The sequence below is a fragment of the Hypanus sabinus genome, chromosome 28 (genome assembly GCF_030144855.1).
Source record: "Hypanus sabinus isolate sHypSab1 chromosome 28, sHypSab1.hap1, whole genome shotgun sequence".
NCBI classification, from domain to species: Eukaryota; Metazoa; Chordata; class Chondrichthyes; order Myliobatiformes; family Dasyatidae; genus Hypanus; species Hypanus sabinus.
Genome location: NC_082733.1, coordinates 11265613 through 11285199, shown reverse-complemented (window position 1 = coordinate 11285199; position 19587 = coordinate 11265613). Strand labels below are relative to the sequence as shown.

The following is a 19587-nucleotide window of genomic DNA, read 5'->3' as shown; positions in this document are numbered from 1 at the left end:
TCAACTGAATTTCCAGCATTCCCTGAGTTTGTGTTAACTGATGGATAGCAGTGTTGACCTGAGAATCTGAAGATTGACATGGGGCTTCTCCATGATGCAGACATTGTCGAAATGAGTTTGGTAATGTCTTCCAGTGACGGCTGATGCTGAAACAATTTAGTCATGTACAAAATTCCCCTGCCTCATCATCCTTGGCAAGAGTAGCTTGCAAGCTTATGTTAACTGTAGAGTAAAATTGCACGGTGTTCTCCTTAAGAGTACAGTAACAAAACAGTACAGCCCAGCGTGAGCAGTTTGCCCATGACGTATATGCCAACCATAATGACAGTTTCACTGCACGTAGTCTGTATCGCTAAATCCCTGCCTGTTCATGTGCCTGTCTAAATTCTTCTTAAACACTATTGCATTTGATGTCACCATTTCCCCTGGCCATGCATTCCAGGCAGCTACCATTCTGTGTATTAAAAAGAAGGTTTTCATATCAATTTCTTTAATTTTTATCCTTCTCATCTTAAAGTCATATGATCTTGTATTAGATATTTTTTCTCCTGGGAGAAGGACTCTGACATCAACCCTGTCAACATTTTTCATAATTTTTGATAAGATCACTTCTCGGTCTCTGATGCTCCAGAGGAAATAATCCAAGTTTGCCCAGCCTCTTCTTGTAGCTAACATTCTATAATCCAGGTAACATCTTTGTGAATGTCTTCTGCACTGAAGTCTACCCAATGCCTTCACATTCTTCCTGCAATGTGGTGGCAAAAACTGTACATGATATTCTAAGTTTGGCCTGACAAAAATGTAAAGCAGCTGCAACATAACTTCCCAACTTTTATACTCAACTCTTGACCACCCGATATATTTAGGGACCTGCACGCCAAGATCCCCTGTACACAAATGCACCTAAGGGTCCTTCCATTTTCTGTACATCTTTCCCTTATATTTGCTCTCCATGAGTGTACACCTCATATTTATGTGAATTAAACTCCATCTGCCATTTCTCTGCCCACATTTCCAACTGGTCTATATCCTGCTGAATCCATGAACAAACTTTCTCACCATCTATACTTCCTTCACTTTGTATTCTGCAAACTTCCTTATCAGACCACTACATTTTAATCCTAATCATTTCTCTGAAATACATTCCTGACTCTTTATGGCTTCATGGTTAACTTGCTGCCCTAGAAATCGCAAGGCACAAGTTTAAAATGTCAGTGTTTCAGATTGGTAATTTAAATTAGGTTTATAATGCTAAGAGATTTCTGATGGTCATAGCTTCACTGGATAGGTGAGAGAAGTTACTGAAGGGCCTGAAAGCAATTTTCAGTGAAATAAATTACTTCAGATGCCACATCCAAATCTGAGTGCAAATCTCCCAGCCTGCTGTTGTTTCTGGAACGCTCACTTTAGATGTTTTAATGTTTGCCTCGTATGTCAATATTACTGTTGGAGGATCTGTGGACAGTACAGATAAAAGTTAGCTCACCCAGGTTTTAACTACCCCCAACCCACACTAAAAAGCCTATGAACAAAAATATTGTTAGGATCAAATAGTTTATCTGCTGAGAGAAATTGAAACTTTCTCGCAGAGAGTTGGAATGGGTGGCTTTTCCTCTGAATCAAGTTTGTTGATTGAAGCCTGACTCTGGAAGTTTCACTGTATGTAGATGTGGGAGTGTGTTGTGTCAGCAGATGTGCTTTGCTTTTGATATGGTAATTGAAGTTTCATTTTTCCATTCCAAAGGGTTCCACAGATCTATGTAATGAAGATGACTAGGAATTTCACTCTGTAACTTAACTAAGTACTATTAATGTAGGTTATCCGGGGACTTATTGTATTACTGGGTACCGATAAACTGTGTCTCCCGCATTAAAACAGTGACTGCAGTCCTTCATTGGCTGCAGGAAGGGATGTGCTTTCATGCAGGTTTTGGATCAAGATCCAGTTTGTTCACACTGGAATGTTGAAAACCCCGCGCTCCTCTCTGCCAGGGAAAATTATGAGTTTGAAGGAATCTCTCCGTTATTGACAAAGATCTTTTTTTAAATGAAGGCAAGGTCTGCTCAAATGGAATTTACTCCAAGCTTTCCCTGTTCTGAATTTTATTTTCCTGCCTCATTTCATTAATAACAAGGGATAGTGTTTAGAAAAACATCAGTTGTAGAACAGCAAGGTCAGGAGATCTTAATATGCTTGGACAAGTGTATGGATAGGAAAGGTTCAGAGTGATAGGGGCCAAACACCAGTAGGACCAGCTCAGGTGGACATCTTGGTAGGTGTGGATGGTTTGGGCTGAGTGACCTGTTTCTGTGCTGCATTGCTCTGTGACTCTATCAGGAACTTAACAAATTTCAAAACGGGAGTTGTTCCATTAAGGTGGTAAAGGTTGTGGAAGCAAGGTATACAGATGGAGTTAAGATTCACAACACTCATCATCTATATCTGCATTGTGCTATTTCATGCCAGTACGCTGTGTATTGTAGTTGGGGCCTGAAATTACAGTGTATGGGTGACAGAAGGTAGCTTGCTCACCTTTGGTCAGGAACTTCCACATAACAAAATCTGCTTTAAAAAAAATAATCCAGTCTTTGCAAAGAATATTTCAGTTATGTGAAAATAGTTAAAATAATAAATCTGAACCAAAAGGGTCTGATATTGTCCTGGGAAAGAGCCAAAGCTGTGACAAGGCTTCCAAGGCAGTTAAAATAAAGCACCTGTGAGATTTTTAATGTAATGTATAAATCTGCATTCCTGCATGATGTAATACTGAGCATTTTAGGAAGATGAGTGCTTTGGCATTCATTGCATTCACATTTTTAAAAACTTTATGCAGTAGTCTTTCAAAAGTTTAGCAGTCTATTCAGCACCGACATGAGGATGTGCTTGTAAAGCACACTCATGGATATTGAAGTTGTAGATAGTTTACTGCAGCTAGCACCATGTGATAATTGAACTAAGGTGGCTCTACAGTAAATACTGCTTGTGCAGATAAAAATTTTTTTTGGATAATTTGAGCAGCCCCAGATCCCAAGTGCACTCTGAATCTAAGCCAAGGTTGCCCCAGTGGGATCTTTTGTGTATTGAAGTTTTCTCTGAATAAAGGTAACTTGTAATAGTGCTGCTGATGACTGTGCGTCATAGACTTCTTCCCTAGGGACCAACTCCACTTGGAAGGCAGACTGCCACGGATCTGGCAGTTGCTCTGACTGGAAGCCAACCTGCTCCTTGCCAATGTAATCCCAGTGCTGACTGCCAGCGCTTGACTGCAGACCTGCTCCTCCGGCTGGATTGCAGCAGAATTAAAACTTGGTTTGTTCTGTTCCCCTTTTGCTTTTGTTTATGGTTATTCTCTTCGGCCAATATTGTTGCTGCTTATGCCCTGTCTTTCTCTAGGAAATTATTAGGGTCCTCTAGCCACATAATCCAGCAGTTGTGAATCAGGAATTACTGTAGTTTCAGTAACACATTGCTATTTAAAAAAATGTTTCTGCAATAGTGCTTAGATCCAGCAAGCTTTAAGTTGTTGATGTTAAATGGCCTTGCCACATATCAATACACAGGAGTAGACAATGGAGTTTTTTTATGACAGGAAAGTAAATGGATCTCATTTCTTTGCAAGAGATCTTGTCAACTTCTTGACAATATAGCATCCAAAGACTCCAAATCTGCAGTCCTCAGAAGTTAGGCAATTGGTGAACTAGTTGCTAAAGCTGCTCAGAGGAGATTGGTCTTAAGAAAAGGTCTAAATAAACTGCAACAAGTCAGACACCCAGAGCTGACTTACAACTTTACCACCCATCCTCTGCCTTCCTTAACTGCGGAGAGGTCTTTCAGATGACAAGTTAGTTTGCACCTGCTCAATCATAGTCAAAAGGCATCAAAATGTGCTCTTCAGCCATCTGGTCCATGCTGGCTAAGATTTCCATTTAAATGGGTTTCAATCATTTGTGAATGGTTCAATCTCTCCTGTATCCACAGTCCTTCCTTTTGTTTCCCTGCAACCTAAAACAAGATTTAAGATTTTAGCCTTCTCTGGTTCTGATTTTTTTTTATATATATAGAAGTCTTTGACCTGGACTGTGAGCATTGTTTCATTCACTAGATAATGCCTGACCTACAGGGTATCACCAGCATCATCTTGTTTTATTTCAGATTTATGGTACTTTGTTTCTCAACCTAAACCATTCTTACCCAGTTGGACCAAAGGGCCTGTTTTTGTGCTGAATAACTCTATGAATCTGTTTGTGATACGTAACTTTGTGATGAGCATTGGACCACAACTCCAAGTTGTCACTCATAGTGTGAGTTCCTTCTCTGTAGCATTGCCTGACACTGCCTATACTGAAATCTGATCCCAGCATTCCTCTTGCCTGGGTCCCTGTTCCACTTTCCAACTCGCACCCAGTTTAGTCACCACCACCTCGTTGGCCTGCACCAGCTTCCAGTTAAGAAACACCTTGATTTTAAACAGAAGCAGAAAACGTTGGGAAGAAAACCCCATCAGGTCAGGTAGTATCTGTGGAAATAAGGTTCCAACAAGAGATTTGGCTTATGGTCTGTAACTCTTGACCACATCTATCATGAGGTTTCAGTGGAACTAGAGGGTCAGGAATGTATCAAATTATGTCAAAGAGAATTTGGAACAAAATAAATAGAATGCAGTAAGTAATGGGGACAGATTTTACTGAGGGAGTATTGCTGATATATTTCCTGTTCCTGGTAAGCAGGTTTACAGATTCAGTGTGAGTAGTTAGTTTAGCATATGAGGGATTAGTTACAGACTCAAAGGAAGCTGACCAGATTATCGGTGGTATATATAGTGAGCTGACAGATGGCTAGTGAAGTTTGATGTAGACAGGCCTGAGTGTTTCCATCTTTTCAAGTTATTTTGATCTGGATTCATTGAATTTAATTGGTAGATCTTGAAAGTTAAATATCAGAGTATACGGTTTCTGTATTCAATATAAAATTTCCTAGAGAGAACTGGGAAGAAAGCTATCCATAAATTAATTCCATGTTGACCAAATTTGTATGAGAGCTCAGTAGAAATTAAAAAATTAGGATACTGGGAGGTGTTTACGAGCTGAATTTGAGTGTAATAGAAAGCTGTCCAGTACTGTGGGGAGCTAAAGGTCTTCTGCAGTTTTAGTTCCCTTTGCTTGAAGGAAACATAGCTTAAAAACACCGGTATCGGCAGCAAGAAAAGTTCAATTGATCCTGCCTGATGTAGATGAGAAGTCAGAGACAATTTCATTTCAAAATATCACGGAACTTTGGATTAGTTCCTCTTCACTCCAATGTCTTAGTTCCCTTCTTGAAGGCCATTTTCACTGAGGCGTGTGTCAGAACCATGAAACAAGGGAGAGGGAAGATCAACTGGTTAGCTCATCCAGCCCTGGTGAGGTGTGGTTGCACAGTCAGCTGATCAGTCTCCTGGAGAGGGGGAGTGAAAGCCTTTGCCAATTTTGAGATTCATCCCTCAGCCTAATGATAGTCATATCACACATATAGTCATATACTGTCTCTCCCCATGATCCACCTGCCACTGTGTGTCGTCTCTGACCCTGATATTGATTTAATGTTAACAAATCTTAATTTAAGAATTGTTTATTATCTCCTTGATTGTGTGTTGTGTCTATTGTATATTTCAGGCCTTTGCTTCTAGAACAGCTCTTGGGACTGAAGCTGATGTGAACTGATCTCTTGTACAGCCCATGAGCAACCGTCGACTGCACCCATCCAATATCCCACAAACTCGTGACTCCACAAGAAATGACCCATACTCTTTGACATTTCTCCTGCTCCTCATCAGCAAAACTCACTAAAGCCCACCCATACTCCCCTTTATTACCCCCTATTGCCACCAACATTCTTTCCCAAACAGTTATGCATCATATAAATAAGTTACCTCCTCCTCTCATCCACGTACATATCTTCACTCTTCTCACCCGTAACATTCAACATACACTGTTCCAAAAGTCATCTGAGTGAAGAGCGTGTTTTTAAAATTTGGTTTGAATTTATCATTTAACAGGCATCATTTTGCAGCATTGCTTAATGCTGCCTAGCTTTGTGATTGTGTCAGGGACACGTGAAGAATTATCTTCAGAAAGTGATCCCCTCTTCCCGTTTGTTTGCAGGACTAACTTCTGTGTGCATAAAGATGAGCCCTGTGATACTGTGGGTGAGTAAAAGCTCCTTGAAATATAAAATGGTTTGTATATTTAAAAAATATTGATCTTATGAGAACTTGTTACTGCATTTTTTTTTTGAAAGTTCAATTGTCATTCAACCATACATGAACACCCTTGAATGCAGCCAAACAAAACGATGTTACTCTGGGACCAAAGTGCAAAATGCAGAACCAACAGTCATTCATAGCACAACGCACACATAGCGCATAAGATAGCAAGCATTTATGAAATATCAGTAAAATATTCATGGACTCAGGGTCTTGGGCTGATGCCTTCAAACACAATACAGCTCGGGGGTCAGACTGGTCATCGTGCCACACTGCATTCGGTTGAGTGCCTCGACTCCAATACCCCTCTTCTGGGTGGCTGTAAACAAGTGACACCCCGGCTTCATTGATATCAATGGCACATTCATTGAAGCTATATCTGCAGTTTCTTGTGATGTTTGTTTCTAAGAGATATTTAGCATTGAGTTTATACTCCACTTATAAACTAGCTTGGATGAAGATGGAAGCCTCAGAACTACAAGATTCTGCTTGTGACATGTGAAATTATTTGAGTGAAATAGTGATGTTGATTTACCAGTATGTGCAAACGTGCCCAGATTTTCTCTGCGTACTCTTCCCTGCAAAGACATCCTCTGGCCCTGCCTCTGGGAGCTGCCTCTGGGAGTTTAGTTAAATCTTAGTTATTTGTTTGAATATTCTGCTTTAATCAGCTTGGTGTGTTTTACTAAATTTGTTTTTTTCTGAATCACATTTAGAAATTTTTAACCATGTGCTGAATTCTGACGGACTGATCATTTCCACTATAACAATTCCTATTTGAAATTGTGGAAAATGAAGACCTGAGGAGTTTTATTATTCCACAGTGATTCTGATTTAGTAGAATTGTGGCATTACACCACACTGCTTTATTAATTTCAGATTAATCCAGATCTTTGGAATTGATGATTATGTTTGGCTATGTTTCAATGGAGCTGTATTGCTAAGTGAAGTATCAGTATCACTGGATTGTAGTGATGCTTTTTACCATCAGAGCAAGATATGTTGATGAAATCACTGGGATGGAATTGCACAAGTGATGTAGGAATTATGGGGAGCAGTTTTCGTCCTGAATTCCAGCAGAGTTTTGATAGTTGTGAGCCAGTTGTTTCCCTGCTGGATTAAAGAGTCCATTGATGTCCACCAAAGAAGTGATCCAAATGGATATACAGCACAAGTTATCCATTTTAAAGGTGGGTGAACATCAGGTAGCTTGTTTACAGGAAGATTGCAAGGTACAAGTCATTTCACAGAGTGGGGTGTGTAAAGGTACCCAGGAACTAATTCAGGCAGAGAGTCACAACTAGAGTGTATAACAGCTACCATTTCAGAGGCAGACCCTACAGAAGGAATCCATATCACAAGCAGAATGTAAAATAGCTACCCAATTCACACCTAGAATGCATAGCTATCTCAATACATGGGCAAAAGGTACAGCGAGAACCTAATTCATGTGCAGCGAACACAGCAATTTTCCATTTCCAGCAAGGTGAATGTGAGATACTCAATACATAGAGTTTACAGCAAGAATCTAGTAATAAGGGAGTATAATGTCTGTAACCAGAGAAGATCCTTGTTCTCTGATTCCTTAACATGGGACATCAGCCTTATGGTCACAGTTTTCGCTTTCAGAAATTAAAGGAGGAATGCTTTTTACAAGGGGTGGCAGAAAACTGGAACCCTTTATACCAAGCAGCTGAATAATTTGTGTGCCAGTGGAACTTTCTAAGACTGAGGCTATCTGAATTTCATTGGGCAAGTCTGCTGAGAGACGAGGAGTAAACAGAAATAAGCTGCAAATCATTCTTGTTCTATTTGAATAGTGGAATGGGAATGTGAGCGGAATGGCCCTCTCTCACTCCTATGAATATATTGTGCTGCTAAAGAGGAGAAACCCAGACTGTGTCTTCCTGTGTGAAGTTTAATTCTAATTGTTCAACGGATAGCTTGAGGATAATGTGAAGGTTGCTTTCTGCCGCTGAGGAGATTTCCCTTTACCTCAGGATGACTGGCTGCCTTTCGCTGTAACGGAGGTTTATTTTGTAAGAAATTCAGAGGGATGTCTCACTCAGGATGTACGGACTGAATATAGACACAATCAGTGCCATGTAATTTATAAACCTCTCAGTTGAGTTTACAATTAACTGTGCTTGGAGTTGCTGAGTAATATAGACTTGCTTTTAGACTTGACGGAACTAGGTTTCAGGCAGTAGGTTCTGATTCAAAGTCACGGATTATTTTGATCATTTATGAGAATTGATTATTTTGGATTGTTTCTGTGGTGTATTGGGAGCCTGTCTGTGAAAGTGTTACACAGTGGTGAGTAGATGCATTAAATAATCCAGGAGCTTCAGCACACGTGTTAACACTTTATTGAAGAGCAATAATGGGTGTGTGCACTGAAGTTACGCGTACAATTATGTCATCGGATCTGTCTCTCCCACACATACACACATGACTCATTCACAGATTTAATTACAAATAGAGTACACTGCTCTTCTTTCAAAGAATGGCTTAGGTATTTATAGCAAAGACAGGTTCAGTCCGTTGTCTGGCTTTCTCAAGTACTTGGTTCTGCTTAATAGTGATCAGATTTCAGGCTGTAACTACCTCCTCGTCTGGAGAAAGTGTAAAAAAATCAATCTCGCCTCCTTTCTTTGGAGTATGGTTGTCGAACATAATCCTTTGTCAGTATAGATACTGTATCATCTTCTGGAATGCATTCATCACTGCGCATTTCTCCCGTGTACTGCAAACTTAATCTATCACTGATATTCCACTTAAGCCTGTTTGTTGTACTTCATCTTCGATCTTCACTCTTATTCTCCTGTTCTTGAACTATTTCACTTTTCCTCATCCAGAAATGCTGTGGTGTGAATCACAATTTTGCTTTTGTATCACCTTTTGTTCCTGCACCCCCACCTCTGTGCCAGGCTGATGTAGATTCCATTTGTCTCTGTGCCAGGCTGGTATAAACTCTATTTGTCCCTGCTCTCACACCTCTGTGCCAGGCTGGTATAAACTCTATTTGTCCCTGCTCTCACACCTCTGTGCCAGGCTGGTATAAACTCTATTTGTCCCTGCTCTCACACCTCTGTGCCAGGCTGATGTAGATTCCATTTGTCTCTGTGCCAGGCTGGTATAAACTCTATTTGTCCCTGCTCTCACACCTCTGTGCCAGGCTGGTATAAACTCTATTTGTCCCTGCTCTCACACCTCTGTGCCAGGCTGGTGTAGACTCCATTTGTCTCTGTGCCAGGCTGGTATAAACTCTATTTGTCCCTGCTCTCACACCTCTGTGCCAGGCTGGTGTAGATTCCATTTGTCTCTGTGCCAGGCTGGTATAAACTCTATTTGTCCCTGCTCTCACACCTCTGTGCCAGGCTGGTGTAGATTCCATTTGTCTCTGTGCCAGGCTGGTATAAACTCTATTTGTCCCTGCTCTCACACCTCTGTGCCAGGCTGGTGTAGATTCCATTTGTCTCTGTGCCAGGCTGGTATAAACTCTATTTGTCCCTGCTCTCACACCTCTGTGCCAGGCTGATGTAGGTTCCATTTGTCTCTGTGCCAGGCTGGTATAAACTCTATTTGTCCCTGCTCTCACACCTCTGTGCCAGGCTGGTGTAGATTCCATTTGTCTCTGTGCCAGGCTGGTATAAACTCTATTTGTCCCTGCTCTCACATCTCTGTGCCAGGCTGGTGTAGATTCCATTTGTCTCTGTGCCAGGCTGGTATAAACTCTATTTGTCCCTGCTCTCACACCTCTGTGCCAGGCTGATGTAGATTCCATTTGTCTCTGTGCCAGGCTGGTATAAACTCTATTTGTCCCTGCTCTCACACCTCTGTGCCAGGCTGATGTAGATTCCATTTGTCTCTGTGCCAGGCTGGTATAAACTCTATTTGTCCCTGCTCTCACACCTCTGTGCCAGGCTGATGTAGATTCCATTTGTCTCTGTGCCAGGCTGGTATAAACTCTATTTGTCCCTGCTCTCACACCTCTGTGCCAGGCTGATGTAGATTCCATTTGTCTCTGTGCCAGGCTGGTATAAACTCTATTTGTCCCTGCACCCACACCTCTGTGCCAGGCTGGTGTAGATTCCATTTGTCTCTGTGCCAGGCTGGTATAAACTCTATTTGTCCCTGCTCTCACACCTCTGTGCCAGGCTGGTGTAGATTCCATTTGTCTCTGTGCCAGGCTGGTATAAACTCTATTTGTCCCTGCTCTCACACCTCTGTGCCAGGCTGATGTAGATTCCATTTGTCTCTGTGCCAGGCTGGTATAAACTCTATTTGTCCCTGCTCTCACACCTCTGTGCCAGGCTGATGTAGACTCCATTTGTCTCTGTGCCAGGCTGGTATAAACTCTATTTGTCCCTGCACTCACAACTCTGTGCCAGGCTGATGTAGATTCCATTTGTCTCTGTGCCAGGCTGGTATAAACTCTATTTGTCCCTGCTCTCACACCTCTGTGCCAGGATGATGTAGATTCCATTTGTCTCTGTGCCAGGCTGGTATAAACTCTATTTATCCCTGCTCTCACACCTCTGTGCCAGGCTGGTGTAGATTCCATTTGTCTCTGTGCCAGGCTGGTATAAACTCTATTTGTCCCTGCTCTCACACCTGTGCCAGGCTGGTGTAGATTCCATTTGTCTCTGTGCCAGGCTGGTATAAACTCTATTTGTCCCTGCTCTCACACCTCTGTGCCAGGCTGGTGTAGATTCCATTTGTCTCTGTGCCAGGCTGGTATAAACTCTATTTGTCCCTGCTCTCACACCTCTGTGCCAGGCTGATGTAGATTCCATTTGTCTCTGTGCCAGGCTGGTATAAACTCTATTTGTCCCTGCTCTCACACCTCTGTGCCAGGCTGATGTAGATTCCATTTGTCTCTGTGCCAGGCTGGTATAAACTCTATTTGTCCCTGCTCTCACACCTCTGTGCCAGGCTGATGTAGATTCCATTTGTCTCTGTGCCAGGCTGATGTAGATTCCATTTGTCTCTGTGCCAGGCTGGTATAAACTCTATTTGTCCCTGCTCTCACACCTCTGTGCCAGGCTGGTGTAGATTCCATTTGTCTCTGTGCCAGGCTGGTATAAACTCTATTTGTCCCTGCTCTCACACCTCTGTGCCAGGCTGATGTAGATTCCATTTGTCTCTGTGCCAGGCTGGTATAAACTCTATTTGTCCCTGCTCTCACACCTCTGTGCCAGGCTGATGTAGATTCCATTTGTCTCTGTGCCAGGCTGATGTAGATTCCATTTGTCTCTGTGCCAGGCTGGTATAAACTCTATTTGTCCCTGCTCTCACACCTCTGTGCCAGGCTGATGTAGACTCCAATTTTTAAACTCTATTTGTCCCTGCACCCACACCCTTTGTGTGCCAGGCTGGTGTAGACTCCATTTGTCCCTGCACCCACACCCTTTGTGTGCCAGGCTGGTGTAGACTCCATTTGTCCCTGCTCCCACACCTCTTTACCAGGCTGGTGTAGATTCCATTTGTCTCTGTGCCAGGCTGGTATAAACTCTATTTGTCCCTGCTCTCACACCTCTGTGCCAGGCTGGTGTAGACTCTATTTGTCCCTGCTCTCACACCTCTTTACCAGGCTGGTGTAGATTCCATTTGTCTCTGTGCCAGGCTGGTATAAACTCTATTTGTCCCTGCTCTCACACCTCTGTGCCAGGCTGATGTAGATTCCATTTGTCTCTGTGCCAGGCTGGTATAAACTCTATTTGTCCCTGCTCTCACACCTCTGTGCCAGGCTGATGTAGATTCCATTTGTCTCTGTGCCAGGCTGGTATAAACTCTATTTGTCCCTGCTCTCACACCTCTGTGCCAGGCTGATGTAGATTCCATTTGTCTCTGTGCCAGGCTGATGTAGATTCCATTTGTCTCTGTGCCAGGCTGGTATAAACTCTATTTGTCCCTGCTCTCACACCTCTGTGCCAGGCTGGTGTAGATCCATTTGTCTCTGTGCCAGGCTGGTATAAACTCTATTTGTCCCTGCTCTCACACCTCTGTGCCAGGCTGATGTAGATTCCATTTGTCTCTGTGCCAGGCTGGTATAAACTCTATTTGTCCCTGCTCTCACACCTCTGTGCCAGGCTGATGTAGATTCCATTTGTCTCTGTGCCAGGCTGATGTAGATTCCATTTGTCTCTGTGCCAGGCTGATGTAGATTCCATTTGTCTCTGTGCCAGGCTGGTATAAACTCTATTTGTCCCTGCTCTCACACCTCTGTGCCAGGCTGATGTAGACTCCAATTTTTAAACTCTATTTGTCCCTGCACCCACACCCTTTGTGTGCCAGGCTGGTGTAGACTCCATTTGTCCCTGCACCCACACCCTTTGTGTGCCAGGCTGGTGTAGACTCCATTTGTCCCTGCTCCCACACCTCTTTACCAGGCTGGTGTAGATTCCATTTGTCTCTGTGCCAGGCTGGTATAAACTCTATTTGTCCCTGCTCTCACACCTCTGTGCCAGGCTGGTGTAGACTCTATTTGTCCCTGCTCTCACACCTCTTTACCAGGCTGGTGTAGATTCCATTTGTCTCTGTGCCAGGCTGGTGTAGATTCCATTTGTCTCTGTGCCAGGCTGGTATAAACTCTATTTGTCCCTGCTCTCACACCTCTGTGCCAGGCTGATGTAGATTCCATTTGTCTCTGTGCCAGGCTGGTATAAACTCTATTTGTCCCTGCTCTCACACCTCTGTGCCAGGCTGATGTAGATTCCATTTGTCTCTGTGCCAGGCTGATGTAGATTCCATTTGTCTCTGTGCCAGGCTGGTATAAACTCTATTTGTCCCTGCTCTCACACCTCTGTGCCAGGCTGGTGTAGATTCCATTTGTCTCTGTGCCAGGCTGGTATAAACTCTATTTGTCCCTGCTCTCACACCTCTGTGCCAGGCTGATGTAGATTCCATTTGTCTCTGTGCCAGGCTGGTATAAACTCTATTTGTCCCTGCTCTCACACCTCTGTGCCAGGCTGATGTAGATTCCATTTGTCTCTGTGCCAGGCTGATGTAGATTCCATTTGTCTCTGTGCCAGGCTGATGTAGATTCCATTTGTCTCTGTGCCAGGCTGGTATAAACTCTATTTGTCCCTGCTCTCACACCTCTGTGCCAGGCTGATGTAGACTCCAATTTTTAAACTCTATTTGTCCCTGCACCCACACCCTTTGTGTGCCAGGCTGGTGTAGACTCCATTTGTCCCTGCACCCACACCCTTTGTGTGCCAGGCTGGTGTAGACTCCATTTGTCCCTGCTCCCACACCTCTTTACCAGGCTGGTGTAGATTCCATTTGTCTCTGTGCCAGGCTGGTATAAACTCTATTTGTCCCTGCTCTCACACCTCTGTGCCAGGCTGGTGTAGACTCTATTTGTCCCTGCTCTCACACCTCTTTACCAGGCTGGTGTAGATTCCATTTGTCTCTGTGCCAGGCTGGTGTAGATTCCATTTGTCTCTGTGCCAGGCTGGTATAAACTCTATTTGTCCCTGCTCTCACACCTCTGTGCCAGGCTGATGTAGATTCCATTTGTCTCTGTGCCAGGCTGGTATAAACTCTATTTGTCCCTGCTCTCACACCTCTGTGCCAGGCTGATGTAGATTCCATTTGTCTCTGTGCCAGGCTGATGTAGATTCCATTTGTCTCTGTGCCAGGCTGGTATAAACTCTATTTGTCCCTGCTCTCACACCTCTGTGCCAGGCTGGTGTAGATTCCATTTGTCTCTGTGCCAGGCTGGTATAAACTCTATTTGTCCCTGCTCTCACACCTCTGTGCCAGGCTGATGTAGATTCCATTTGTCTCTGTGCCAGGCTGGTATAAACTCTATTTGTCCCTGCTCTCACACCTCTGTGCCAGGCTGATGTAGATTCCATTTGTCTCTGTGCCAGGCTGATGTAGATTCCATTTGTCTCTGTGCCAGGCTGGTATAAACTCTATTTGTCCCTGCTCTCACACCTCTGTGCCAGGCTGATGTAGACTCCAATTTTTAAACTCTATTTGTCCCTGCACCCACACCCTTTGTGTGCCAGGCTGGTGTAGACTCCATTTGTCCCTGCACCCACACCCTTTGTGTGCCAGGCTGGTGTAGACTCCATTTGTCCCTGCTCCCACACCTCTTTACCAGGCTGGTGTAGATTCCATTTGTCTCTGTGCCAGGCTGGTATAAACTCTATTTGTCCCTGCTCTCACACCTCTGTGCCAGGCTGGTGTAGACTCTATTTGTCCCTGCTCTCACACCTCTTTACCAGGCTGGTGTAGATTCCATTTGTCTCTGTGCCAGGCTGGTGTAGATTCCATTTGTCTCTGTGCCAGGCTGGTATAAACTCTATTTGTCCCTGCTCTCACACCACTGTGCCAGGCTGATGTAGATTCCATTTGTCTCTGTGCCAGGCTGGTATAAACTCTATTTGTCCCTGCTCTCACACCTCTGTGCCAGGCTGATGTAGATTCCATTTGTCTCTGTGCCAGGCTGATGTAGATTCCATTTGTCTCTGTGCCAGGCTGGTATAAACTCTATTTGTCCCTGCTCTCACACCTCTGTGCCAGGCTGGTATAAACTCTATTTGTCCCTGCTCTCACACCTCTGTGCCAGGCTGGTATAAACTCTATTTGTCCCTGCTCTCACACCTCTGTGCCAGGCTGGTATAAACTCTATTTGTCCCTGCTCTCACACCTCTGTGCCAGGCTGGTATAAACTCTATTTGTCCCTGCTCTCACACCTCTGTGCCAGGCTGGTATAAACTCTATTTGTCCCTGCTCTCACACCTCTGTGCCAGGCTGGTATAAACTCTATTTGTCCCTGCTCTCACACCTCTGTGCCAGGCTGATGTAGATTCCATTTGTCTCTGTGCCAGGCTGGTATAAACTCTATTTGTCCCTGCTCTCACACCTCTGTGCCAGGCTGGTATAAACTCTATTTGTCCCTGCTCTCACACCTCTGTGCCAGGCTGGTATAAACTCTATTTGTCCCTGCTCTCACACCTCTGTGCCAGGCTGGTATAAACTCTATTTGTCCCTGCTCTCACACCTCTGTGCCAGGCTGATGTAGATTCCATTTGTCTCTGTGCCAGGCTGGTATAAACTCTATTTGTCCCTGCTCTCACACCTCTGTGCCAGGCTGGTATAAACTCTATTTGTCCCTGCTCTCACACCTCTGTGCCAGGCTGGTATAAACTCTATTTGTCCCTGCTCTCACACCTCTGTGCCAGGCTGATGTAGATTCCATTTGTCTCTGTGCCAGGCTGGTATAAACTCTATTTGTCCCTGCTCTCACACCTCTGTGCCAGGCTGGTATAAACTCTATTTGTCCCTGCTCTCACACCTCTGTGCCAGGCTGATGTAGACTCCATTTGTCTCTGTGCCAGGCTGGTATAAACTCTATTTGTCCCTGCTCTCACACCTCTGTGGCAGGCTGGTGTAGACTCCAATTTTTAGACTCTATTTGTCCCTGCACCCACACCCTTTGTGTGCCAGGCTGGTGTAGACTCCATTTGTCCCTGCTCCCACACCTCTTTACCAGGCTGGTGTAGACTCCAGTATATTCAAAGTCTGCAATATATCAGCAGCTCTGCCGGGATGAATCCTATGATGGAGAGTGGCCCTGCATGATACTCAAACAGGAAATTAGCTCAACAATGATTCATGGCTAGATGCAAAACAATCTTGGGAAAAGTTGAGAATGTTTGACCTTCCAGCCACGCTTTTGGAGGGTGGGTAGTTTGGGGAATTAACGTATACTTTGCACCGTTTCCCCTGCAGAAAGCATTCAAACAGATGTGACCTGAATGGAGTCTTGTCTTTAGCTGTGGAAATCAACTTCAAGTCCTCCCATGTGCCCTTTGCAGCCAGGCATGATCCATGTTTAATCCATTTAGAAGGAGCATTGATGAAGACCAGTAAGTTATAGCACTTTTCACACAAAAATTGATATTGGCTCCTTAAAATAATGGCTGTTTGCAAGTCTACGTGGTTGTCACTGAGAGAATTGTATTGGACACTCAATAAATTGTGTGCACTGTCTCTTAACCTTTTTTCAACATTGACAATAGTAGTTTTTACCTTGATTGGTTCAGTCTCTTTTGAATATAGTTCTTCTTGGATTCAAACTCTCAGAAAATTGGGGTGACAGTTTGTGTCCCCGCATCAGACCCCCAGAATTAGTGGACAGTTCATTCCTTTTGTTGTGAGTTGGTTTGGAATCCACATTTGGACTCTTAGTTGCATTGGTCAAACCTTTGGGTACTTGCTCATGTACATGTTGAAGAGGGGCATCTCCCACTGGTGTCTCTGTAGTTGTGATGGGTGTGTGATTAGCCACCAGTTGTCAGATCAACCCTGTGTGTGTTTTCACTATCTGCATCTGAGAGGTCTTGTTGCTGGTGCAGGACAATGCTCACTAAACTCATCTGTCCAGTTAATCTTTCAGTTAATTTGATGAATTTCAAAAAAAAAAACTGCTAGAAATGTACAATAAAAGAAACTAGTGTTTGTAACACTCAGGCATCTGTGAACTGAGAAACGTTTGGGTCAAAGACCCATTGTCAGTACTGGAAAGAGAGGAAGCAAGTTAATTGTGTGTTGTATAGGGGGAGGGTTGGATAGAATAAAGGGGATATCTCTTGTTTAACTTCTCCACTCTCCCACTCTCTCTGGAACTTAAAACTGATTTATTTTCTCCGTCCCTTTCTTATAAAGGGTCTTTGATCTGAAATGTGTAACACTAATGGATTAGTGGAACTCCATTCAGGTCCACAGATACTGCTTGACCTGCTAATTTTCTGATTCCGCTTTATTATAGCGAGATGAGAAATAAGAACAAGTAAGCCAACTTCATTCTATATAATATTGATTGATCCTCCACCTCAACGTCAGTAATTGAGCTACTGCAGTCCCTCAGGATAGAGAATTCCAATGATTGACCACATTGAGTAAATAATTTTCTCCTCAGTTGTTCCATCATGATTAGATCATGATGCATAGCACAAGAAAACAAGAGTAGAAGTAAACTGCCAGGCCTTCCCTGTCATTCAATATGATCATAGCTGATCCACACTTGCCAGATCCCTATGACCCTCAATCCCCTGATCTTTTAAATTTTTCTCAATCTGCACCTTAAGTCCATTTAATAATCTGTCCTCCACTACTCCCAGGGACAGAGAATTCCAGATATTCACTGTTTCAAGTGGTCGCCTGCTAAATTTGTATCTCTGTCCACTTTTTGTGAGCCTCGTACTCATGAAAATAGCTCAATATCTACCAAGTCAAGCTGTTTCAGAATCTTGCATGCTTCTATAAGGTCATCTTTCATTCTTCAAAATTCCAAGCGATATAGATCCAAACTCAGTAATGACTTTTAACTATTTTAATCATTGGCTGCTGGAATCTACAACTGTTGATTAGCTGTACTTGTTGATCAAGTGATGTAAATGGATTTTTATGGTCGTCTTCACAATAGAAGAATCTGATGTTGTATCTCTCCTCACTTCCCCAAATAAGTTATTTCAAAGGTCAAAGAAAATTTATTATCTAAGTATGTGTATGTCACCATATACAACCCTGATATTTATTTTCTTGCATCATTCACAACGAAGTACAATAGAATCAATGGAAAAACTATACATACACACAAAGACTGACAAGCAACCAGTGTGCAAAAGAAGACAAGCTGTTCAAATACAAAACAAAAATCATTTGTCCACACCTTGACCTTGAAACCTTGCTGCTTCCCGCCTTTCCCAGTGGTGGGGCAGATGCCGCATTATTCTGATTTTGCTGCCTTTGAATCAGCTCCCTTTGAAATGTGTTGTGTAACAGTTTGCACCCTTGACAGAGCAGATGTGGTGGATAGTTGTCATTGCATTTGCAAGAGGGATTTACAAAACACAGCACTGATGTTGCTCTGGAAATGGAACTTTAACTGTAGTATTCTAACCATCAGCTGCCATCCTCTTTGTGCTTAATGATGGATGAAATTCTGAAGCAATTTTCACTGTCATTTCCATTGGGCTGTGACTTTTCAAGTCAGGTCAAATGTTTTGCTGCCTGGGTAAATCCTTTTTCTGCAACAATATATTGACTGTCAATTCTCCTGTCCTGACTCCTCATCCCAAACGTGTAATTTCCTGATATTTGAATTGACTGTGAATTAAAATAATCCTCTAATTTCAGCGCTGCCCCTGTCGTGTCTTTGCTAGGGCTACCAGATTATTGGAGACGTAATTGGTCTCAGATGGCTCCTCCAATAGAATATCTTTCTTCCCTTCTGTTACAGCAGGGATCTGTGCCAATGCATTTCTCACATGATCTTCTGCTAATAGAATATTATTTGTAGCAAAGCATATTTGAAAGACTTGCATGCTCAGTGGTGCACACCTAGACTGCATTTACCTCTGTCCATTCTGGAGTCTCTATGTGCCATTCCCCAGTAGCCCTGTTCCAACTATCATCAGTCCTCCTACACCTTGTCTCACAGTGCTGATTGTCACTACCTCTTGTTCTGGCCACTGTTCATGGGGAGGTTTGTGACCTCAGCTGCTTGTTCTTCCCCAGTTGTAGAGTTTTCAGCTCAGTGCTGTTGTTTACTCACTCTTAGCTAGTTCTTTAAAGCCTGCTCTTTTATTTCTCCTTTACCCCAACATATGCAAGTCTTCTGCTCACAAGAGAAAATCTGCAGATGCTGGAAATCTAAGCAACACATTCACAATGCTGGAGGAACCTAGCAGGCCAGGCAGCATCTGTGGAAAAGAGTACTGTTGATGTTTCAGGCCGAGACCCTTCAGCAGGACTCTCTTGACTATTCTAATTGCCAGTTGTTAATGTGTTAGGAGCTGGTCTGTGGACCACGGCGTCAAACAGTCAGAAAATCACAACAATTCCACCTTCCAGTGCAGAGTCTGGAGTCCCTTTTAATTTCACCCCCATTCTTCCAACCTTTTAAGCTTGGTATTGAATTCAACAACTGAATCATCATTCTTTCTCTCCCATCTTCACTTCCTCTAGACCCACACTTTGCCATTTCCACCCTTTTTTGCCTCGCATTATTGTTCAGTCTCTCCTTCCTCGCAGTCTGATGCAGACCTCTTCAACAGGTCAGGCACTGTGGAAAAATAAACAGGACTGCCATTCCAGGTAGAGGACCCTTCATCAGAATGGGATGCTGTATCCTTCCCTTTGCATATTAAACCTGCTCAGCTTCAATTTTCTCCAATTTTGATTAAAACACCTCTATCATGAAACATTAGCTGTTTCTTTGTCCACAGTCACTACTTGAGTTGTCTCTGCTGTCTCTTTTATCTTATTCACAAGACAGTGAACAGAATGAGAACATCACTGGCATTGTTCCTTACCCACA

The 19587-nt window shown here is 43.4% G+C and overlaps 1 protein-coding gene across 2 annotated transcripts in view; it reads left to right on the top strand.

The window, feature by feature from the left end:
- The window catches only part of adamts17 (ADAM metallopeptidase with thrombospondin type 1 motif, 17), a 460607-nt gene that overhangs the window by 92706 nt on the left and 348314 nt on the right, over nucleotides 1–19587 (top strand). For both annotated transcript variants that reach the window (XM_059952603.1, XM_059952604.1), the window contains exon 7: nucleotides 6142–6185. In XM_059952603.1, the coding sequence (XP_059808586.1) occupies nucleotides 6142–6185 (44 nt within the window). The remainder of the gene's footprint in view (nucleotides 1–6141; nucleotides 6186–19587) is intronic.